Raw genomic sequence first — 24989 nt, forward strand, 5'->3', positions numbered from 1 at the left:
CTGTACTGTGCTGCCCTTCCCTCATTATACTGTGCTATATAGTAACACACTACTACACTACTGTGCTGCCCTTCCCTCATTATACTGTGCTGTATAGTAACACACTGTACTGTGCTGCCCCTTCCCTCATTATACTGTGCTGTATAGTAAAATACTGTACTGTGCTGCCCTTCCCTCATTATACTGTGCTGTATAGTAAAATACTGTACTGTGCTGCCCTTCCCTCATTATACTGTGCTATATAGTAACACACTACTGTGCTGCCCTTCCCTCATTATACTGTGCTGGATAGTAACACACTGTACTGTGCTGCCCTTCCCTCATTATACTGTGCTGGATAGTAACACACTGTACTGTGCTGCCCTTCCCTCATTATACTGTGCTGTATAATAACACACTGTACTGTGCTGCCCCTTCCCTCATTATACTGTGCTGTATAGTAACACACTGTACTGTGCTGCCCTTCCCTCATTATACTGTGCTGTATAGTAAAACACTGTACTGTGCTGCCCTTCCCTCATTATACTGTGCTGGATAGTAAAATACTGTACTGTGCTGTATAGTAACACACTACTGTGCTGACCTTCCCTCATTATACTGTGCTGTATAGTAACACACTGTACTGTGCTGACCTTCCCTCATTATACTGTGCTGTATAGTAACACACTGTACTGTGCTGACCTTCCCTCATTATACTGTGCTGCCCTTCCCTCATTATAATGTGCTGTATAGTAACACACTGTACTGTGCTGCCCTTCCCTCATTATACTGTGCTGTATAGTAACACACTGTACTGTGCTGCCCTTCCCTCATTATACTGTGCTGTATAGTAACACACTGTACTGTGCTGCCCTTACCTCATTATACTGTGCTGTATAATAACACACTGTACTGTGCTGCCCCTTCCCTCATTATACTGTGCTGTATAGTAACACACTGTACTGTGCTGCCCTTCCCTCATTATACTGTGCTGTATAGTAACACACTGTACTGTGCTGCCCTTCCCTCATTATACTGTGCTTTATAGTAACACACTGTACTGTGCTGCCCTTCCCTCATTATACTGTGCTGTATAGTAACACACTGTACTGTGCTGCCCTTCCCTCATTATACTGTGCTGTATAGTAACACACTGTACTGTGCTGCCCTTCCCTCATTATACTGTGCTGTATAGTAACACACTGTACTGTGCTGCCCTTCCCTCATTATACTGTGCTGTATAGTAACACACTGTACTGTGCTGCCCTTCCCTCATTATACTGTGCTGTATAGTAACACACTGTACTGTGCTGCCCTTCCCTCATTATACTGTGCTGTGTAGTAACACACTGTACTGTGCTGCCCTTCCCTCATTATACTGTGCTGTATAGTAACACACTGTACTGTGCTGCCCTTCCCTCATTATACTGTGCTGTATAGTAACACACTGTACTGTGCTGCCCTTCCCTCATTATACTGTGCTGTATAGTAACACACTGTACTGTGCTGCCCCTTCCCTCATTATACTGTGCTATATAGTAACACACTGTACTGTGCTGCCCTTCCCTCATTATACTGTGCTGTATAGTAACACACTGTACTGTGCTGCCCTTCCCTCATTATACTGTGCTATATAGTAACACACTGTACTGAGCTGCCCTTCCCTCATTATACTGTGCTATATAGTAACACACTACTGTGCTGCCCTTCCCTCATTATACTGTGCTGGATAGTAACACACTGTACTGTGCTGCCCTTCCCTCATTATACTGTGCTGTATAATAACACACTGTACTGTGCTGCCCTTCCCTCATTATACTGTGCTGTATAGTAAAATACTGTACTGTGCTGCCCTTCCCTCATTATACTGTGCTGTATAGTAAAATACTGTACTGTGCTGTATAGTAACACACTACTGTGCTGACCTTCCCTCATTATACTGTGCTGTATAGTAACACACTGTACTGTGCTGACCTTCCCTCATTATACTGTGCTGTATAGTAACACACTGTACTGTGCTGACCTTCCCTCATTATACTGTGCTGCCCTTCCCTCATTATAATGTGCTGTATAGTAACACACTGTACTGTGCTGCCCTTCCCTCATTATACTGTGCTGTATAGTAACACACTGTACTGTGCTGCCCTTACCTCATTATACTGTGCTGTATAGTAACACACTGTACTGTGCTGCCCTTCCCTCATTATACTGTGCTGTATAGTAACACACTGTACTGTGCTGCCCTTACCTCATTATACTGTGCTGTATAGTAACACACTGTACTGTGCTGCCCTTACCTCATTATACTGTGCTGTATAATAACACACTGTACTGTGCTGCCCCTTCCCTCATTATACTGTGCTGTATAGTAACACACTGTACTGTGCTGCCCTTCCCTCATTATACTGTGCTCTGCTGCCCTGACCTGGTTATACTGTGCTGTATAGTAACACACTGTACTGTGCTGCCCTTCCCTCATTATACTGTGCTGGATAGTAACACACTGTACTGTGCTGCCCTTCCCTCATTATACTGTGCTATATAGTAACACACTACTGTGCTGCCCTTCCCTCATTATACTGTGCTGTATAGTAACACACTGTACTGTGCTGCCCCTTCCCTCATTATACTGTGCTATATAGTAACACACTACTGTGCTGCCCTTCCCTCATTATACTGTGCTGTATTGTAAAATACTGTACTGAGCTGCCCTTCCCTCATTATACTGTGCTGTATAGTAACACACTGTACTGTGCTGCCCTTCCCTCATTATACTGTGCTGTGCTGCCCTGACCTGGTTATACTGTGCTGTATAGTAACACACTGTACTGTGCTGCCCTTCCCTCATTATACTGTGCTGTATAGTAACACACTGTACTGTGCTGCCCTTCCCTCATTATACTGTGCTGTATAGTAACACACTACTGTGCTGCCCTTTCCTCATTATACTGTGCTATATAGTAACACACTACTACACTACTGTGCTGCCCTTCCCTCATTATACTGTGCTGTATAGTAACACACTGTACTGTGCTGCCCTTCCCTCATTATACTGTGCTATATAGTAACACACTACTGTGCTGACCTTCCCTCATTATACTGTGCTGTATAGTAACACACTGTACTGTGCTGACCTTCCCTCATTATACTGTGCTGTATAGTAACACACTGTACTGTGCTGACCTTCCCTCATTATACTGTGCTGCCCTTCCCTCATTATAATGTGCTGTATAGTAACACACTGTACTGTGCTGCCCTTCCCTCATTATACTGTGCTGTATAGTAACACACTGTACTGTGCTGCCCCTTCCCTCATTATACTGTGCTATATAGTAACACACTGTACTGTGCTGCCCTTCCCTCATTATACTGTGCTGTATAGTAACACACTGTACTGTGCTGCCCCTTCCCTCATTATACTGTGCTATATAGTAACACACTACTGTGCTGCCCTTCCCTCATTATACTGTGCTATATAGTAACACACTACTGTGCTGCCCTTCCCTCATTATACTGTGCTGTAAAGTAACACACTGTACTGTGCTGCCCTTCCCTCATTATACTGTGCTGTATAGTAACACACTGTACTGTGCTGCCCCTTCCCTCATTATACTGTGCTGTATAGTAACACACTGTACTGTGCTGCCCTTCCCTCATTATACTGTGCTGTATAGTAACACACTGTACTGTGCTGCCCCTTCCCTCATTATACTGTGCTCTGCTGCCCTTCCCTCATTATACTGTGCTGGATAGTAACACACTGTACTGTGCTGCCCTTCCCTCATTATACTGTGCTGTATAGTAACACACTGTACTGTGCTGCCCCTTCCCTCATTATACTGTGCTATATAGTAACACACTGTACTGTGCTGCCCTTCCCTCATTATACTGTGCTGTATAGTAACACACTACTGTGCTGCCCCTTCCCTCATTATACTGTGCTATATAGTAACACACTACTGTGCTGCCCTTCCCTCATTATACTGTGCTATATAGTAACACACTACTGTGCTGCCCTTCCCTCATTATACTGTGCTATATAGTAACACACTACTGTGCTGCCCTTCCCTCATTATACTGTGCTGTATAGTAACACACTGTACTGTGCTGCCCTTCCCTCATTATACTGTGCTGTATAGTAAAATACTGTACTGAGCTGACCTTCCCTCATTATACTGTGCTGTATAGTAACACACTGTACTGTGCTGCCCTTCCCTCATTATACTGTGCTGGATAGTAAAATACTGTACTGTGCTGTATAGTAACACACTACTGTGCTGACCTTCCCTCATTATACTGTGCTGTATAGTAACACACTGTACTGTGCTGTATAGTAACACACTGTACTGTGCTGACCTTCCCTCATTATACTGTGCTGTATAGTAACACACTGTACTGTGCTGCCCCTTCCCTCATTATACTGTGCTGCCCTTCCCTCATTATAATGTGCTGTATAGTAACACACTACTGTGCTGCCCTTACCTCATTATACTGTGCTGGATAGTAACACACTGTACTGTACTGCCCTTCCCTCATTATACTGTGCTGGATAGTAACACACTGTACTGTGCTGCCCTTCCCTCATTATACTGTGCTGGATAGTAACACACTGTACTGTGCTGCCCTTCCCTCATTATACTGTGCTGGATAGTAACACACTGTACTGTACTGTCCTTCCCTCATTATACTGTGCTGTATAGTAACACACTGTACTGTGCTGCCCTTACCTCATTATACTGTGCTGTATAGTAACACACTGTACTGTGCTGCCCTTACCTCATTATACTGTGCTGTATAATAACACACTGTACTGTGCTGCCCTTCCCTCATTATACTGTGCTGTATAGTAACACACTGTACTGTGCTGCCCTTCCCTCATTATACTGTGCTGTGCTGCCCTGACCTGGTTATACTGTGCTGTATAGTAACACACTGTACTGTGCTGCCCTTCCCTCATTATACTGTGCTGTGCTGCCCTGACCTGGTTATACTGTGCTGTATAGTAACACACTGTACTGTGCTGCCCTTCCCTCATACTGTGCTGTGCTGCCCTGACCTGGTTATACTGTGCTGTATAGTAACACACTGTACTGTGCTGCCCTTCCCTCATTATACTGTGCTGTATAGTAACACACTGTACTGTGCTGCTCTTCCCTCATTATACTGTGCTGTGCTGCCCTGACCTGGTTATTCTGTGCTGTATATTAACACACTGTACTGTGCTTCCCTTACCTCATTATACTGTGCTGTGCTGCCCTGACCTGGTTATACTGTGCTGTATAGTAACACACTGTACTGTGCTGCCCTTCCCTCATTATACTGTGCTGTATAGTAACACACTGTACTGTGCTGCCCTTCCCTCATTATACTGTGCTGGATAGTAACACACTGTACTGTGCTGCCCTTCCCTCATTATACTGTGCTGGATAGTAACACACTGTACTGTGCTGCCCTTCCCTCATTATACTGTGCTGGATAGTAACACACTGTACTGTGCTGCCCTTCCCTCATTATACTGTGCTGGATAGTAACACACTGTACTGTGCTGCCCTTCCCTCATTATACTGTGCTGGATAGTAACACACTGTACTGTGCTGCCCTTCCCTCATTATACTGTGCTGGATAGTAACACACTGTACTGTGCTGCCCTTCCCTCATTCTACTGTGCTGGATAGTAACACACTGTACTGTGCTGCCCTTCCCTCATTATACTGTGCTGGATAGTAACACACTGTACTGTGCTGCCCTTCCCTCATTATACTGTGCTGGATAGTAACACACTGTACTGTGCTGCCCTTCCCTCATTATACTGTGCTGGATAGTAACACACTGTACTGTGCTGCCCTTCCCTCATTATACTGTGCTGGATAGTAACACACTGTACTGTGCTGCCCTTCCCTCATTATACTGTGCTGGATAGTAACACACTGTACTGTGCTGCCCTTCCCTCATTATACTGTGCTGTGCTGCCCTGACCTGGTTATACTGTGCTGTATAGTAACACACTACTGTACTGTGCTGCCCTGACCTATACTGTGCTGCATGTTCTAAAGTAGCTTGAACCACTTTGCCTCATTGTACAGTGTGTTATACAGAACTGCACTGACTAGATCCCCTTGTCTGTCCTGTGATATGTTATACCTTTAATACAGCACTGTGCTCTTATATCTTCTGCCTCATTCTTTGTTGTATGTTGTCACTGTTTTGCTTTAGTCCTCCCAGCTGTTCTGCCCAGGCCTCCCTTCCTGTACACTACACTGTATTCCATTATTCTGTGGTAATGTCCTGGCTGTACCCATCGACTGTAATCCAACATGCTGTATGTCATAATCTAATACTGTATTACCTTTTCCCTCCTGACTCCTACTTTACCATATTATAATACAGTAGTGTTTGTTTCTAGCACCCTGCAGCTGTCACAATTCGTGCCGTTCCTCTTTCCTGACTGGGTTGTTGCTCTCTGCTCAGGTGCTTTTAGCACACTCTGGGCTGTATCTCAAAAGTTTGTTGCATCAGCTGAGTGTGCTAGAAGCACCAGAGCAGAGAGCGACACCCCAGACAGGAAAGAGGAACTGCATTGGTTTGAACAGGTTCGGGGTGCTAGAGTGAAAACTAATGTAGTACTATTGTACTGTGCTGTCATAATATAGTAGTTTTCCATAGGTCCACCTTTTTCATTAGTGAGACGTGTGTAATACTGTGTTGTCCAACAACCTTGATACGGTACTGCTCAGCCAGGATCTGCCTCATCATAGAGCGCTGACTGTTATATTACTGTAATGTTCTGCCCGATCCTCCCTGCTAGAATGGACTATGCTGTATGTTATAATACAGTACTCTTGGGTAGTGAACAGTACTCTGCCAGGGTCTGACTGTCTCATTATACAGTGAATCCTTTATTAAACAGTGCTGTGCTGGCTTGGCCTTTGTCTCAGTCCTGCTGCCCAGGTTACCCTGCATCTATATACGGTGTTATAATGCTGTACCCAATTACATGCATTCACCTGCCTCGTCATGCAGCGTGTTATATAATGCCATGCTGCTCAGGCCTCCCTGCCTCGTTATCCTGTGCTGTATGTAGCGCAGGTTGAGTCTCCCATATTCAAATATTCTAAAATACAGAATTTTTAGAGCATGACTGAGATGGCGAAACCTTCAGCTTCTTGATGGTTCAATGTAAATAAACTTTGTTTCTACTTCAGGGTCCATAGGGGGTCCACAGGGTTGACCTTGGGGTATAGGTTGGGAACCAAATCCGGGCACCACGCAGTTAAAGCTTTTAGCTCCCAGGATGCACTTGGGTCCACTCTCCCTATAACCCCACCCCCAAGCCAGAGGCACCTCAGTTTAAGTTGGTGCCCGGCCGGAGTTGGGTCACCGTTACTGCAGGGGGGCTGCTTAGCAGCCCCTAAGCTTAAAAGAGTTTTATTTTATTATTTTTTTACTACTCTTCAGAGCGGCAGCATCAGACTGTCCAATGGACGTCTGAGCTGCCGCTCCTACACCCCGCCGGCGCTGCGACGCCAGTACAGATCTGGGGATCGCAGCGGGACCCCAGAGTCTGTACTAGCCGGGCTCTGGAGGAATCCCTGGGCTGCTGCCGGATCGACGGGGACAGGTAAGTCGCGTGGTCACCGCTTGCGGTGATCCACGTGTGAATATGCAGCCTTATGCCTCCGGTCTCTGGGGACACACCGGAGGCGCTAGCGGTGGCGGCGGGCTCCCCCTCCATGGAGGCATACCCCGCGTGTCCACAGCCCACCAGGGATTATAGCGGCAGCGGGAGCCGGCATCCCGGGGGGTTAATTGCTAGCCAGGGGAGGAAGCCTTCCCTGTCTAGCGGCTCCTCCCCTCAGCTCAGCGCGCCTTTCAATAATACAGTCTGGCGTCGCTGAGCTGCTTCCTCCGCGGGCCACGCTTCTTCTGAGGTCTCCAGTGGCCATTTTCTCTCTGTGGTGCTGCAGAACTCTTAGGATGTCAGTGAGCCCAGTCCCCCTGCGTACCTGGCCATTTGGGTGAGTGTACACAGCACTATAGCCTTCCCAGACACTGAATCTGGGCAGTTGAATGTAGCGACATTGTGCAGTATATTATGTCATGCTTATGTATGTATATATATTTTTCTGCATTGTATGTGACTTTTGCTAGTGCTGACTGTCTGCTTTTTCTCTCACCTGTCAGTGTATATCTATCCCTTTTCTTTATCTGCCCTAATACAGGTGTACCTGGGGTGGTTCTGAGACCTCACATATATATATTTGTTAATATCTGTGAGGTTTGTCACATACTGTTGCGTGCTGCACGTTGCCATATTTTAGATGGAACTGTGAGTTGCATACGCTGATAATGGGTCCCTGCAGCTAATCTTAGCGTCAGTCAGGACCGGTATGGCGCTGCTTAATATTTCCGTCAAGATAGTCAGATATATCTGACCAGGAGATTGCACACGATACTGCACCCATTATTGAGATCCTGCAAGTCATAGCCTGCAGGAATTAGTGCGGAGGATTTTAACTCAGAAAGGTTTATGTATGCGGCACCATCTGGCGCCGGGCCCCTTGCACGACCCCCTTAAAGGGCGGTTTATTTCTCAGGATCCTCTCCTTTGAGGATCGCCGGGCGGGCCCCATTGTCGTCACTCGCTTGGAGTTACTTCACCATACTGCCCTTTTGAACTCGGGGTATCTCGCAATTTCTTGCAATTTACCCCTGTGCAACAGACTGTCGCTCCCCGCCGGGGTTTTTCACAGTACATGAATTACCTCCGATACCACATCGGTCTGTCATTCCCCTTGCAGGGTTTACCACAACGGCCACCCTGGTGGATGTTGTTTTATAGAAATACTAATTGGCGTGATATACGTCCTGTGGTTACTGACCAGTGGCTCTGCCGTGAACTGGATGGTATATTCGGCTCTTTCCCTCTCACATGGGGGGAGCCGATTTCAAGTATTATTATCCCTGCTTTGGGGCTGGTAGCCAGGTTCATTCTGGATATAGAGAATGTCGATCCTGCACCTGTATCATACATCTCCCGTTTTCTGCCCAGCGGGTGGATCTCATAGCGGGAGTCTGGCTGTCGCCAGATACGAGGAGTCACAAAGGCCTCCTGTTTCCTGTTCCCTGAGGGTCCTCACAAGTAATGGAAATCCCCTTCTGGGATGGATTTGTATGTTAATCATCGGGTTACAGGCATTAATACGCCTCCCATCCCGGCCTGGACGGATTTTACGGATCCGTAGGTGGTAACTTTGCCTGAATTCAATGTACTCGTTTTCAGGGCCTGTTGCCCGTCCTACCATGGCCATCGCATGGTGATGCTTTTGTGACGTTTTTCCCCTCCAACACGTCCTGAGGTTCATATATCTTTTGCCGCTCACATAAAATATGCAGTGGTCATATGTGGGATTACCTCATGGGATGCCGGTCTTCTAACTTTCAGGGTTTCGGCGGCGTCTGTATCCGCCGCAGTACCCTATGGCTGCGTTATGGGAAAGCAGAGGTGCACACTCCTTCCATGGGGAAGATCTTGTTTGGTCCTGACCTTGACAAGATCGTTGCATCATTGGCAGTATCACTAATGGGGAGATACCGTCTTTAGCTACTCCCACTACATTCGGACTAACTCTGTTAAGTCGTTTTGTCCTCAGGGTCAGCCTAAAGGCCTGTTTTTTCCTAGGCTGTCGGCCTCCATGGGGGCCACCATATCCAGTACCGAGCAGTCCTGGACTTCCGGACGACCCTGTTTCTACACCTGAGGATATACCCTCAGCCTGACGGGACAGGTCTACATCTGGGGAATTTCCAGAGTGAGGTACTGATTCTCAACGGCCTCTCATTGCTCAGGCAGCCTCCTCACAGGCATTGTTACACGGGCCCTTCTTCAGACCTGATCAGGGCCTTACAATCCCAGAAAGCTATACAGTCTTTGTGGTAAGCAGAGCTATTTCGGCCAACCTCACTATCTCAGTGAGGGACTGGTTGTTCTACTTTCTTTCTGGGGCGGTGACCGACTGGTCCTCATTTGCCTATACTCTGTCTCAAATCCCTGAATCAGATTCCAACGGTGCCTGGACTCAGGTAGAATCGTCCATGCTCCATCATCCGACGTTTGGAACCTGGGGATTTTAGGGTATATCTGAGTATTCAGGATACGTACCTACGGGTACGTACAGAGCCATCTCATCAGCATGGGTTCAGGTTTGCTGTGCCACAGCAACACTTGTAAGTTTCGGGCTCTGCCTTTTAGGACTGTCCTCAACTCCACCGGGGTTTACCAGCCTTATGGATTTTCTGACAGTTCACCTGTTCAGGGTATCCGAATGCTCCTTTCTCTGGACGGTCTCCTGCTTTTAGCAGGATCACCAAGGTACTTTACCGCCAGGTCAGGATAACCGTGGCTTCTTCTCGGCACTGATAATTAGTCAACGGAGAAAAAGTCCTCCCTACATCCCTCACAGGGTTTTCTTCATCTGGGAGCACTGCTGGATTCTCAGACTCTGAGAATTTTTCTGGCGTAAGACAAGATCTCCACTCTTCAACTTGGAGTGTGCGGATATCTACGCATTCGACATATGTCATTACTCTTTGTGATGCGCGGTCTACCAGAGTGTCTACCTTTTGGTAGGGTGGAATGTGCTCAGTTCCATTCCAGACCTTGCCATAATTGACTCCCCTCCAGATGGATCGAGTTTTTCCCATCGGATCGCTGTTCGAACGATGATACTTTCTCCGGAGGCGAGTTGGTCTCTGTCCGGGTGGCTATGGCCATCTCGTCCAGGGTGTTCTTTGCTACAGACAGTGTCTGGTCCGCATTCGTTTCGGGGCAGTTGGACGTCTGTCGTTTCTGTCCTGCCACTTAACTTGTTGATACTTTAGGCTGTCTTGGACCTTCACTCTGGTCTAACCCATATGTCACGGTAAACCTGAATAGGTTCAGTCCGACAGTGTCACAACAGTGACTTCCATCTAGGCAACACTGGTAGTTGGGTGGCAATGTCAGGTATGTCATCCATTCTGACATAGTCCAAGGGTCTTCTCCTGGCCAACTCTGCAGTGTTTATTCCCGGAGCTCTCCATTGGGAAGCGGGCTTCCTCAGCTGTTGCGACGTGCATCCCGGGGACTAGTCTCTTCTCCAAGAGAGGTTTCAACTCCTGGTGAGCAGAGGGGGCCTCCCTGAGGGGATTGATCCTCATGGCCTTCTGACTTGATCACACATTACCGGTGTTACAGTCCAGCTCCAGGAGTACTGAAGCTACCTTCAGTGACTCTTTGTCAGTGAAGTGGTCCTTCCACTTTGTGTACCTGTGTCCTCCGGTCTCCCTTCTTCCTCGAGGTCTTCGGAAGTTTAATTCGAGACGGAGGGGTTTTCCTTCTGGGGGCTCCAGTTCGTCCCAGACATCACTGGTACTGAGATTTTCGGAGTCTCCTCATCGATACTCCGTTCCTACTGCTTCACTATCTGGACCTGTTGTCTCAGGGTCCTTGTTTTTCCCTGGACCTGGATCGTTTGTCTTTGACTGCGCCCCTACTGTGGTCCTAGGGCTTCCCTGGCTCTGTCTTCATTGAGATGTTTAGAGCAGATAGGCCAGACTTTGCTGGGATCTGCCACGGACTGTGGCATACATAATTCTTATGGTATCGTACTTGTCGATACGATCCTCCGGTGTCCAGGATTTTCAGATATTCTGGCATTCCTTCCGGCTGGCTTGGGTTTCACCCTTGGCCTGGCCTTCCTGACAGTGCGGATCTCTACACTGTCGGTATGGTTAAGATATGGAATTGCTCCGCTCTGGTATCCAGTTCATCCTTTGGAGTGTTTTCTGGATTATGCCTCCACTTGTCCTCCCTAGGGTCTCCTGGGGAGTTAGTAGTGGTTCTTTGTTCCGTCCGGGGACAGTCAATGGAACTGCTGGTTGTGATAGCCATTACATGGTCTATTGTTTAAGCTCTCTCTCTCTCAGGGTGTTTAAATCAACCAGGAGAGTGTCTGAATTGGGAGCGTTCTCATGTGGCTCCCTCTTCTGGAGGGCATCAGGTCAGGGTGTGAGTTGCTCTCGCCCTGTATTTCTTCTTAGAGTGGTTTTTAGGTTCCATATTATTCTGGAACTTATGGTACGGCCATTCAGTCCCCAGTCTTCTCGGCTGGTGTGGCCTCATTGACTGTGGTCCGGCCTCTTTGGCTTTATATGATCCGTTCAAGTTCCTTATGGTAATCGGACTGCTTATTGGTGGTCTGCGGTTTCTGGTTTTCACAGGAAACGATGGCCGGCCTATAATGAAATGTTGGCTGGATGGCCTCGTATGTCTTCCTCAGGGGCCTACCCATAGGTAGGCATTTCTGTCGTTGAGGCTTGTTTTTTCTCGGGTCATGTAACCCTCGTGGGCGGCTCGTTGTGGCGCCTCGGCTGTTTTGCCTTACTAGGTGTCCACGTGGTCTTCTGTCCAAACCTTTTTTTTTAAGGTTCTAGGCATTGGTTTCCTTTGCCTCTCAGGATGCTTCCTTTTTGGCGACGGATTCTCCTCTCAGCACAGGAGCGTCCCCACCCTTGGTTGAACTGCTTTGGGACATCCCCAAGGTCAACCCTGTGGACCCCCTATGGACCCTGAAGTAGAAAACAAGAGATATGGTAAGAACTTACCTTTGTTATCTCTGTTTCTACGAAGTCCATAGGGTCCACAGGGCGCCCGCCCTGACGCACCTGGCTTCATATGGGCTGTGTTACTGGTCACCGGTTTCCCGTCTCCTTTTCTGTGAGTATGGTTCTAGAGTGTTCCAGTTTTCTCTCTTTCTCTCCTCCTCCGGCCTTTGGCTACTTACAAACTGAGGTGCCTCTGGCTGGGGGGTGGGGTTATAGGGAGAGTGGACCCAAGTGCATCCTGGGAGCTAAAAGCTTTAACTGCGTGGTGCCCGGATTTGGTTCCCAACCTATACCCCAAGGTCAACCCTGTGGACCCTATGGACTTCGTAGAAACAGAGATAACAAAGGTAAGTTCTTACCATATCTCTTGTTTTAATGCACAAAACTATTTAAAAACTAGCTGAAACATCCGGTGTTGCCCCTGGTTTACCTTTTCAAGTTAAGTTCTACTCCTTTTCCACCAAAAATCCCTGGTCTGACCCGGGATTACCCCATTTCTATTGTGATGTCGATGCCATTCACACTGACCCGGGTGCAGTGCCGGCACTTGACTGTCCTCACCAAGTGCCAGAAAATCCAGCTCTTTCCTGAGTGCCACACCAGAGCGGCCAGCGGCAAAAGGAGGTTGTCGTTGGCAGAGAGATTGGAGCCTCCCCGTATGAAATGGGGATGGGGTAAAGACTGGACCGTTCAGACCACATGGGGAGGCTGTAATTTCTCCCTCCCTGGTGACAGCTGTCACACAGCTTCCGAATAGCACTCAATCACCACGCAGGTAACCAGTTTCCACTGAGGCTGACTCGTGTTTTACCCATGTAAAACCCTGCTTGAGACCTGGGAAGAAGTACCGGGTCAATCAAGCCGGGAGTTTCTTCTAGGATCCTTTTCCGCTGAGCCGCTACTCGTGTTAACACTGCAATAACCTGAGTATATTGGCCAGTGGAAAAGGGGTATTGGGTATCCCAGACCAATAGCCGCCCCCCTGAAGTTTTCATCCAAATCAATCTAGTGGAAGGTCCAGAAAAGACGCTCACCGTACACCAACAGGAGGTCTGACCGGGACCCTAACCCCCCCTAAAACCTGGCCAGGATCCAACTGAACCACCTTGCATTGGTTTCATCCCAATCGGTGCAGGGGTGTCCAAATGCACAACCGAAAGGACAAACATACAGACCAATGAATTTTATATAAAAGGTTATGTAACATCTTCAGGCTGTGTTTAAGGTGTATATGAAACCTTAATGAATTTAGTGTTTGTACACACTTGTTGATGCACACATTTATTAAAAATATTGTATAAAATTACCTTCAGGCTATATAGTGTTCCCGCTAGCTTGTTTTAGTGGTGAGCTGCACCCTGCCTGATTTTTAAAAGGGCAAAATGCGCCATGCCCTTTTAGCGGCGCCCTGCCAAAACAGCATGCCCTCAGCCTTCCCCCAACCGCGGGCGGCAAAAGTTGCGGTGACCGATCACTGCCGGGTGACTAGATGCCGCACACACTGCGCCTATTCACCGCGAGTGGAGAGCTTGGGGGAAGCCCAGCACCTCTGGAAGTGCTGGGCACACCCCTATGCGTAACAGATTGGAGGAGTGTGCCAAGGGCACACCCCTGCCAGCTACTCCCAGCTCCTTGCTGTTCTCACATGCTAGCTGGGGAACACTGTGTATATAGAAAATAAATGCATTCTATGTTTCGACTTGGGTCACATCCCCAAGATATCTCATGTTATGCAAATATTCCAAAATACGGAAAAATCCAATATCCAGATTACTTCTGGTCCCAAGCATTATGGATATGGGAGACTCTCCCTGTAATGCAGCACTGCTGCTCAGCCTTCCCTGCCTCTGTATTTGATATTTATTGTTTTGGGGATATATCCATCCTGAATATTTATTTATTTTTTTGTCTTTTCCTTGTTCAGACACTTCCGAAATCTGTGCTCCGATGACACTCCAATGGTCAGGCGCGCTGCTGCCTCCAAACTGGGGGAATTTGCCAAAGTCCTGGAGCTGGAAAACGTGAAGAGTGAAATTATCCCCATGTTCTCCAACCTTGCGTCCGATGAGCAGGTAGGGTTCTCCTGGGGATCGTAGATCTTCCAGCTGCTGGAGAAATACCTGATCCCTCTGAGAACACTCGAGCATGCATGTCATGTCTGTCCCCTCGCTGTCTTCCCAGGATTCTGTGCGCCTGCTGGCTGTGGAAGCCTGTGTGAACATTGCCCAACTCTTGCCCCAGGAAGAGCTGGAGCCGCTGGTGATGCCAACCCTGCGTCAGGCAGCCGAGGACAAGTCTTGGCGTGTGCGCTATATGGTGGCAGACAAATTCACAGAGGTAAATACAGGATACCATATTAACCTAATGAGCCAGCTTTAAGCGGGGATCCCTTTGGAAGATTACCAATCGACCCCTTAGAGGCCTGCAGGTAACGCCATTCAGGTTAGACTTAACTGTAAGACTTGTCTGCAAAGTGCCCCCTGCAGCAGAGGGCATGGTTTAGTACCCCTTTCCGAAGTGTGCTCAATCATTAATAAAAATTACATTTGCTCTAGTGTCAGGAGAACCAGTGTATTGTCTGAGTGCCTCAGCCCCATTATCCACATCCCGCGTTGCTCTTTAGCTCCAGAAAGCGGTTGGCGCAGAGATCACCAAGACAGACCTGGTCCCTGCTTTCCAGAACCTGATGAAGGACTGTGAGGCTGAGGTGCGGGCTGCTGCCTCACACAAGGTTAAAGGTAAGATCTCTATGCTAATTTCACTTCTATTCACCTTCAGTTCCTTTCATGGACCCTAAAGGGTCACTGCAATATTTGTTCATTTAAATGAATGCTTATGGCCTCCTTAGTTGGAACTAAATCCAGCCAGTAAGTGCAGTTTTGCACCTTGGCAAAGCCACGTTTTCCTGCAGCCGAAAGGGGTGTTGCAAACTTTTAAATTGGAACGTATTAACTTTATATTTGACGGATTGTGGAATAAGACAGTAACTGCAATAAAATGGGACTTCCTGGACGGTTACAGTAACTTCTGCGGCATGGGTCATGCTGGGTACACACTGGCCGATATATTGGCCGAACAATTGATCGGCCAATATATCTGCTGGCCGTCGGCCAGTATGTACAGGAGATATGTCTGCGAACCGCGTCGTTCAGACATATCGCACTGGCTCTGCTGCACAGCCAATGGATAGATATGTCTGCAGACCTATCTGTCCGTCAGCAGACCACCCGTACACACACAGCGGTAACTGCGGGGAGGGGGGCGGCCTGGGTCCCAACCCGCCTCCCTGCCAGCGGGACTCCCGGCTGCCATATAGATGATGGCCATTCAGTGTATATGAACAACCATCTAAAGATGTGTCTGCAGATCACTACCCACCTTTAGTCGAAGTACACTTGTTGGTAGAAATTATTTAATTTTTTTTCTGCCCCTTTCAACGTGTTTTGTAGTCTAAAATATTAAACTTTGTGGACAGCAAAACAGTCTTCTTAATCCACATTTATAGCATTTGAGCAGTTTTAAATCACCACTTATTGCTCCCTCCTGCTGCATCACTGAGGGGAGCTGGTCTCTAGGACGTAATTGGTAATCATTAAGCACTGTATGCTATAGCTGGAAGCCCACAGTTAAATCACCCACTGAGTGGATTAGATAATAAATATTGGTATTTATCATTACAGGGTTTATGTCTAAAAGGACCAAAATACACATGAACTTATTTAAATTAGGGTCTCTTTTAAAGGGATCCTAATCTGTAAATGCTCCTTGCTGTATGTGGCAGGGAGGTTGAGATAATCATCCTGCTTGTTTTATGGTAAATGAAGATTTATTGTCTCTGAAAACACTGCTCGTTTATCCCCACATCAGCCATAATATATTATTTGGTACCTCACCCCTGACATTTTGGGGTCTAGATAATCCCTGTCAGCAGTTTATGAAATCCATTCGCTGAGTTTTTTTTTTTTTTTTTTTTTGCTGCCGTTCCAATCGCCAAGCCCCACTGCTCCCCCAGTATGTGCAATCGTGTCTTTCCCTAACGCCAACTGATCTCTTTATATCCTAGAGTTCTGCGAGAATCTTTCGGCTGATTGCCGTGAAAATGTCATCATGACCCAAATACTGCCATGCGTGAAGGTACGTGTGTCTGGTTTAACTAGGATGCTATATAGAACAGCTAGCGAACATCTTCATGTTCTTCACAGCGTTTCAATATAATTTTTTTTGTATCGTGTTCAAAGATGCAACTTGACAGATGTTTTCATGACCTAAACCAGTGGTTCTCGCTGTCCTCGGGACCCACAAACAGGTCATGTTTTCCAGCTTACCAAGCAGGTGTACTCATTACTCACTGACCTATTTTAGAAGATCCACAGGTGGAGCTAATTATTTCACTTGCGATTCTGTGAAGAGACCTGGAACTATTTGGGGTACCGAGGACTGAAGACGAGAACCTGTGACCTAAACCAAACACAATGCAAGCCTATGACTGACGCTAATGCACATAATACATAAACTGGATTAAGAAAGAAAATGTGTAAACAGTAATGTGTTTTTTCCAGGGAGGTTCAAGCATTCCTGGAGATTACACTTTCTGATGAAACCTCATAAAACTGAACTGTTTGCATTGATAAAAGTAAAAAAATGTTTTAATAAACGCTCTGACCATGAGCAGGTTGGCTAATTTAAAAAAAATAAATAAATCTTTGTTAACGTAACACTTCAGTTGGTTTGTAACTTATGTACATGTTCCAATAAGCATAATATTCTGTTTATCCGACTGCCGCTCATGTCTGTGCTCTGGGAACAGGAATTGGTTACAGATGCCAACCAACATGTGAAGTCCGCCCTGGCCTCTGTCATTATGGGACTGTCTCCTATCCTGGGGAAGGACAACACGATTGAGCATCTTCTTCCTCTGTTCCTGGCCCAGCTGAAGGATGAGGTAAGCACAGCTCCCCCATATGTCAGAGTGCCGTATGTGTCCTAGGATTTACTTGCAATTCTGGCAATGGCATTTCCTCTTACTGCCACTAGGGAGCGCTTGTTACATGAAAATCATTGGCGCAACCTTTTGCAAAAAAAATAAAATTCCAAGCAGTCGATTCAGTTAAATGTCATGGCTGCAATTTGCTGTATCGCAAGCAGTAGAGTCGCTGCTTTCTTCCTCGCACCCCGTAGTTACGTTGGAAAAGTAGCGATTTTCAGATAGACAGATATATTTGCGTAGCTGAATATTGTGGTGGTGTCTGGTAACATTGAATTGCCTCCTAAATATTAAGAGATCCTCAAATATTGTCATTTTTTTATTTTAAATTCACAATAAGTTTGTCCTGAAGAAAACTACAAATCTATTTAGTGAAATATAGTGAGACTTTTTCCCTGTTAAATAGGAAGTGCATCTTTACTTGGTTATGTCCTTAATAACGCCACGGCGTGAGTGAGCCGTCGGCTCCAGTGCGACTCTGCTAGCGCCAGGCGTCCTTTTTGTACCGAAAATGCGTCTTAGTTGCGATGTGCTTGGATGCTTCAGGAGACAGTGATTGCTATGAGACACCTGTATACCTGTGTGAGACTTGGCACGCCAAGGGCTCAACGGCAGCAGTAATGTGAGGACACATCTGTGTTTTAATTGCTGTCTGTAATTCTGGATGAAACTTGCGTTCTGTGACCTCATATTTCACTTTAATAAAAATGTATAGAAAAAGTGCACAAGTAAGACTTTAAAAGTATGGAGTAGTAACGCTACCTATTAACAGGACCGTTTCATTGACCTAAACAGTGTACATTAGACAAACCTAATATGGCACCGTACTTTGAGTAACAATGTTCAGGGAAGATCTAAAATTCAAAGATGGTGAAAATATTGCTTTTAGCGGCACATAAAATTAGTGCTCATTCTAGCACCTGTCACTATCCGCCGTGCAGTTCCTCTGTCCTGTCTGGGGGGGGGGGGGGGGGGTGTCGCTCTCTGCTCTGGAGCTTCTAGCACACTGTTTTTTTTGCACCTGCGGACTGTGCAAGAAGCTGTGCTTGATGCTGTGGAATATCTATTTACTACTTTGTGCTAATGTGAATTTCCGTAGGGTTAATGCGAGGATTGGTGCGGTTTCAACCAGGTAGCAGCACCGCCCACAGCGGCAACCATCAGTAGCATAGACACGCGGCACCAGCCCCATGCTGGGTGCAAGAGCTCAGCCTGAAACGGGCTTCCATTCTCCATATTCGCTACTCAGAATCACACAGAAAACTAGCTACACACCCACAAGACCGAACCGCTCTGCGCAATTATTGTCGCCACCCACTTCACGCCAAGACAGATCCGACCAAGATCAGTCCAGCTCGTTCAGTCAGCGATGTACAAAAATGCGTACATTTGCGTCTATGCGTGCGCTGTATGCTAAAACTTGGTATTTGCGTCTGTGCAATGAGGGCTCAGAATTCCTTAATTACATGGTTGTTAGATGTCAGATATTCACAACATGTCAGGTTTTCAACTTAGAGAGGAGAAGTTCTGAACTTTTCAGTAAATCAAACCATGTTCCTTACAGTGACCAGTGCGCTTTCAACACAAAGTGATGATTAAAAGGTTTTGCGCACCCCGTGCTGGGCATCTATACAAATACTGCCTGACGGAGCAATTCAATTGATTCCCAGGGCACCCATTGGTATTCTTTGCACCTAAAAGCATCGTGTTTAGCTGCCCAAACCACAGTTGGGGCACCCATACAATGGACTTTGCGCACATTTCTTCTCACACCTGAGGAGCCTGCAAGAAAAAATGTCCCCCGTTGCCTTAGGCGTCCGAACGGAGCAACAGTTGAATTTCCCCTGCAGGCGCCTATTCTTATAGACTCCCCAGCAGGGAGCGCGAAAAACAACTTAATCACCCCCAAAAGGTTCTATTAGCCTAGTGCAGTCAGTGATGTGAGAAATCTTGTTGAAGTTTGTTCGCCAGTCGCTCTCTAAACAAAATGTAAGTAGTTGGATTGTACGCGGCTCACGCTGTTCCCCTTAACCCGTATTATGGGATTAGTTTCTCAGCTGCTCAGTGATGAGATTCATCTCTCCCTCCAGTGCCCAGAGGTTCGGCTCAACATAATCTCCAATCTGGACTGTGTGAACGAGGTCATCGGGATCCGGCAGCTTTCCCAGTCACTCCTGCCTGCCATTGTGGAGCTGGCAGAGGATGCTAAGTGGCGCGTACGTCTGGCGATCATAGAGTACATGCCTCTCCTGGCTGGGCAATTGGTACGTGCATCTGTTAACATTCAAGCACTTGGTAAAATGTTGTTCAAGGTCAAGATCTTGGTTACTGCCTAAATCAAGTGTTTTGTGGGAGCAGGGAGCCACGGAGGAGACGGGTTACTTTGTTCCCGTTGATTATATAGCGGACAAAGGAGGCGATTTCAGATAGAACCATCCATAGGATCCTGGAGAGCTGAGCAGATGTTGGGTACCCATTGTCTATTATGTTTGCCAATTGCTGTCTTTGTTCTGTTACCTTGAAATGCGACTATTCATGGCCTCCTCTCATAATTGGGTCATTCCACGTTAAGTGGACCAGGGGTTCCCATCTGACCATCTCCACGACTCTCCAATCTTGGTCATTTTATGGTCGTGGTCCATGAATCAAGGATTGCAACATGTTGAATTTCCACGATTCCCCACAGTTGGCAGATTTCGGAGGTGGGCAGTAAATCGCAGATGTATGGGCCCCATTAGTCTGACGTAAATGACAACCACATTCGTGTAAAATGTTGTTAAACTTGGAGTTGATCAGATGGGGATGATCTTAGAAATTGGACCACTTGACCTGGAATGACCCAATTATCTGAAAACTATAGCGCCACCGTTATATCGATAGATTTCGTCCAGCTTTTTGCAGTCTAGATGAAGGGCAGTCTGTGAGATCTAAAATAGATGACCACAATTGTCCTCTTTATCTTATTATATTGCCGTTTCCACCTTGTTTTGATGTGTAAAATGCAAATGAGTATTACTACCACCATAAAATCTGACTGCTCTTACCCTAAACTGAGGAGGCCACAAATACATTAGCTCCTACACTCATCAGCTGCACATCTGGCTAAAGCAGCGTGCACACTTGGTGATTAGGAAAGACAGTACGATTAGGACACCGTAATCATACAGTCCTTCCTGATCCCCTGAAGTGCCTACACTGTAGGCACCCTGCCTCGTCCCTGAACATGCCCAATTTGTCGTTCTCGGCAGATTGACCTGCATGTTCAGGCGATTATGGATGTCGGAAAACTACCAGCGGAAGCGCGCATCGCTGGTCGTTTCCGACATCCTAGTGAACGATTAATGAGCGATTGAACGATTACGATGTCTTAAGTGTGTACGCTGCTTTAGTGTGGTGAATATCTGTCCTCCAGACATTACCTCTTGGGAAAACATTGAACCGCTGATATAAACTTTGTATTGTCTATAGGGGGGACTTGTGCGCATTCTTATCAACTACAGATTAGGTGCTCACTTTTCCTATATTTTGCGCTGAAATCGAAAATAAGATTTCAATATGTGGGATGGAGTTATTTAAATGAGACTCTAAAGCTTGGCCACACATGTAAAGATTCTGTCCAACCAGCCAACTGGTTGGTTGGAATGAAAATCTGGTAAAGAATGAAAGCAAATGACAATCAGCAATTTGCTCCCAAATGCCGGAAAATGGACAAAAACCGTTTGAACAAATTGTTTAGATCAAACATTTAACAAACTTGTCTGATGACCATTTTCATCTGTTCTCTGGCATTTAGGAGCAAATTGCTGATCATCAGTTACTCCCATACATTACCAGATTTTCATTCCAACCAATCAGCTAGTTGGAAGGTTGGACAGATCTTTAGATGTGTGGCCAGCTTAATAGTTTAGTGCACAGGTTCTCAAACTCTGTCCTCAGGACCCCAAACAGTGCATGTTTTCCAGGTCTCCTCACAGAATCACAAGTGAAATAATTGACTCCACTTGTGGATCTTTTAAAATGTGTCAGTTAGTAATGAATACACCTGTGCACCTGCTGGGTGACCTAGAAAATGTGACCTGTGTGGGACCCTGAGGATAGAGGGCCTGATTCAGAGCCGCTCGCTCTGAATCAGGGCCGGGCTTTTTTTTTTTTTTTTAGAGCGGCCTCTTGGCCGCTCGCATAGCTGTGGGTGGCCACCCACAGCTATTGCGAGCGGCTAGGTTGATGGTCGCGATGGTCTTAACCATCGCGACCATCGGGCTTGCGACGAGACCCTTATGGTAGGGCCTCGCCCATCGCAAGCCCCAGAGAGCTTTCTGCTCTAACAGAGCCGGAAGCTCTCCACTGACATCACTTGTGATGTCAGTGGGGCCTCCACCAAACTGCAGGCGTTCTCATGGGAACGCCTCTGTTTGGGCAGCCACCCCCTGGCACGCCCACCAAACGGGGCAAGCTGTCACTCAACATCGACAGCTCGCCCCCTTTGGTGCGAGACCCGGAGCGACTGAGTGCCCGTTGCTAGCCTGGTCTCGCACGTGCGCACGATGGAGCCGGCTCCGTCGTGCGCATGCGCGGTGGGCCACCATCGACCTGGTTTGCGAGCGCTCAGCGCTTGCGACCGGGTCTGAATCAGGCCCAGAGTTTGAAAACCCACTGGTTTAGTTGATTAGAAGCTCGGAAACGCAAATCTCTAGATACCCTTTAACGTGTGCTAAAAACACACACTAAAGTGACTTGTGTATTAAAGATAAGACATCTTGTTAGCAGTGATCAGTATAAGACACTAGTGAGGCTGAGCAGAGTACTGTGTTGGGAGACAACCTGGAACACTAAGGGGACCTTCTAATCTAGGCTGGACCTTTTAGGGATTTCTGTACTGTCTCCACCAAGAGCATTTTTACAGCCTGTCCACAAACGTGCAGATGGATGGGACAGGGTTGTTTACAAATGTTGGGAAGGGAGAGTTTTCACTGCAATTAGACAATAATGCGCCCTTTAAATCCGGGTTTGAAAGTAGTTTGGACCTGTGGTGTGTAAATATAAATATATATATATATACTATATTTTATAATATAATTTTTTCTTATTTGCTAATCCAATGACTATAGGGTTAAAATGTTAAACACATTTTTTTTGCCTGCCCAACTCCTCCAATTGGCTAGAATACTTAAGTATTGCAATAACCGCAACCATTTACAGCAGGGATGGGGAACCTCAGGCCCAGGGGCCGTGTAAGGCCCTCGGAATCATTTTGGTCTGGCCCTCTGACCTTTTTTCTGCCTGCCTCATCTGGCTAGCAGGATACAAATATTGGCACCCTGCAGCCAGAATCTATGCAGCAGTGCCGCCTGGTCGCTTCAGATGATGTCACCGCTGCCCTTACAGTCTCCGAAGCATCATGATGCCTCAGGCATTGCTGTGATCACTTGCAATTGTGGCCACGCCCTGTGATATCACAGAGGGGATGTGGCCTGCACCAGGCCCACGACTAATGTTATATATATCAAAATGGCCCTCTGCAGAAAAAAGGTTCCCCACCCCTGATTTACAGAAAGGACTTACAAATCTATCCTACCAATGTCCAACTTTTTGGGACATCACCCCATGGTTAGTGTACTGAGGGTTAGATGTGCTTGTTTGTTTTTATTGAAGTGAAATTCTGTGGAAGTGTCAAAGCGGCTAAACAAAGGATCAGCACATCTATGTTTAGCGCTGGTGTTTTGCAATCCACAGTCCCTGGGAGATACGGATTTTTATTATTTTTCAAACGTAAACATATCTACTTTGTTACCAGAAGAGGGCGCTCTTGTGCATGATGTATAATGCAATCAGAACATGTAACATCTGCTGGGAGCATATTTCGCAGTGACTGAGTAGTGGTTTTTTTTTTTTTGCTTTTTGGCTCCTGCAATGATTTTTTTTGTTTACTATGCAGGGTGTAGAGTTCTTCGATGAGAAGCTGAACTCATTATGCATGGCCTGGCTTGTGGATCATGGTATGTAATGAGTCTTTATGTATATAACAATGCCTTAGGGCATTCCCCTAATGCTTTTCATATGGCTGGCGCACACATTACTGAGACGCCATCCCTAGTAGCTGAGGGGTGTAATAAACAATCCAATGTTTAAAGATCGTTTTCCTTTCCCGTATAAAGTGAGTGACAATTATTTGGTTTCACAGAACATTTGCTTTTCTCTCGAGGTTCTACAGAAGTTTATATTACATAAGAAGGAAATAATGATAAATCCGTTTAATGCCCCCCAGAAGCTAATGCTTATATAAAGCATACTCCGGTTTTTTTTATCTCCTCAATAGAGAACCAGACTAAGAGGTCTATTTACTAAAGTTATTGCCCATAGCAATCAATCAAATACTGCTTATTTATCTAGTACGTTCTAGAAGATAATGGCTAGCATCTGGTTGCTATGGGCAACAACTCCACTTCTAAAAACCCTCACTTTAGTAAATATACCCCCTAAGTCTGTTTTTGCTTTCACTCATCTCAGTAGGACTGAAGGTTTTGAATTAAAATAGATATGAAGGAGATTAAACCATGAAGTGTTTTCTGTGTATTGCCTCTTTAATGTGTAAAATGAGTTGTTTACCCTGTAAGATTAAGAATGTTAGTTGTGGTTTTCTCTTGCCATATAGGATTGTTAGGGGAGGAATTTGGTCTGGTTCACCCTCCCACTCTCCCCATTTCTTTGTGTGAATTTACTGTGTTGGTTCAGATCACTCAAATGAAGACCACATGGAACCAGAAGAATTTTTTTTTTTTGTCATGGCATTGTACCCGTCTCAGCATAATAAAGTGTGTTTTTTTTTTTTGTGTTTTTTTCTAATTTGGCTTAAATCATGGTTCAAACCAGCCAGCCCTGCTTTGCTTCCTTAAAACTGCTCATTCTTGATTGCACCTTCCACCAATTCTAGAACACTGAGGTATAGTTCAAGACTGCATCAGGGGTGATTAGCCAGAAGTTAATCTGGCCGTCAGTCAGGGATGATTGCTGTTGCTAGTGACAAACACTGCCCTAAATTGTCATGTGCCTCTTCTCAGCGACTGCCCTTATATACACACACGCTAGCAGGCCATTGGCCTCCAGAGAATGTTTTTTTTTTTTTTTTTTTTTATGTCTCCCCATAGCAAATTTCCTGCATGTTATATATGCATTCACTTTATCCGTTCACAGCGCACATTTCTATCCCACTACCTCTGAGGGTGCTGAGATCTTTCATAGTCCCCACAGTGAGTGGTTTCTCTTAGAGGGAAGAAGTGGTGTCCTGTATACATGACTTTCTCTGTAAGGTGCGACAGTGAGTGCTCTGTAAGGATAAAGTGACCCGAGTGCTCACGGACCATATCGGACATTATGGAATCTTCTG

The 24989-nt window shown here is 46.3% G+C and overlaps 1 protein-coding gene across 1 annotated transcript in view; it reads left to right on the plus strand.

The window, feature by feature from the left end:
* Positions 1–24989, plus strand: part of PPP2R1A (protein phosphatase 2 scaffold subunit Aalpha) — a 44856-nt gene that overhangs the window by 10459 nt on the left and 9408 nt on the right. The window contains exons 5-11 of the mRNA XM_088470948.1: positions 14546–14693; positions 14803–14958; positions 15245–15359; positions 16685–16755; positions 17429–17563; positions 19696–19869; positions 23541–23601. Of these exons, the coding sequence (XP_088327074.1) occupies positions 14546–14693; positions 14803–14958; positions 15245–15359; positions 16685–16755; positions 17429–17563; positions 19696–19869; positions 23541–23601 (860 nt within the window). The remainder of the gene's footprint in view (positions 1–14545; positions 14694–14802; positions 14959–15244; positions 15360–16684; positions 16756–17428; positions 17564–19695; positions 19870–23540; positions 23602–24989) is intronic.

The sequence above is a fragment of the Taudactylus pleione genome, unplaced genomic scaffold, assembly GCF_031769625.1.
Source record: "Taudactylus pleione unplaced genomic scaffold, aTauple2 ptg000108l, whole genome shotgun sequence".
Taxonomy (NCBI): domain Eukaryota; kingdom Metazoa; phylum Chordata; class Amphibia; order Anura; family Myobatrachidae; genus Taudactylus; species Taudactylus pleione.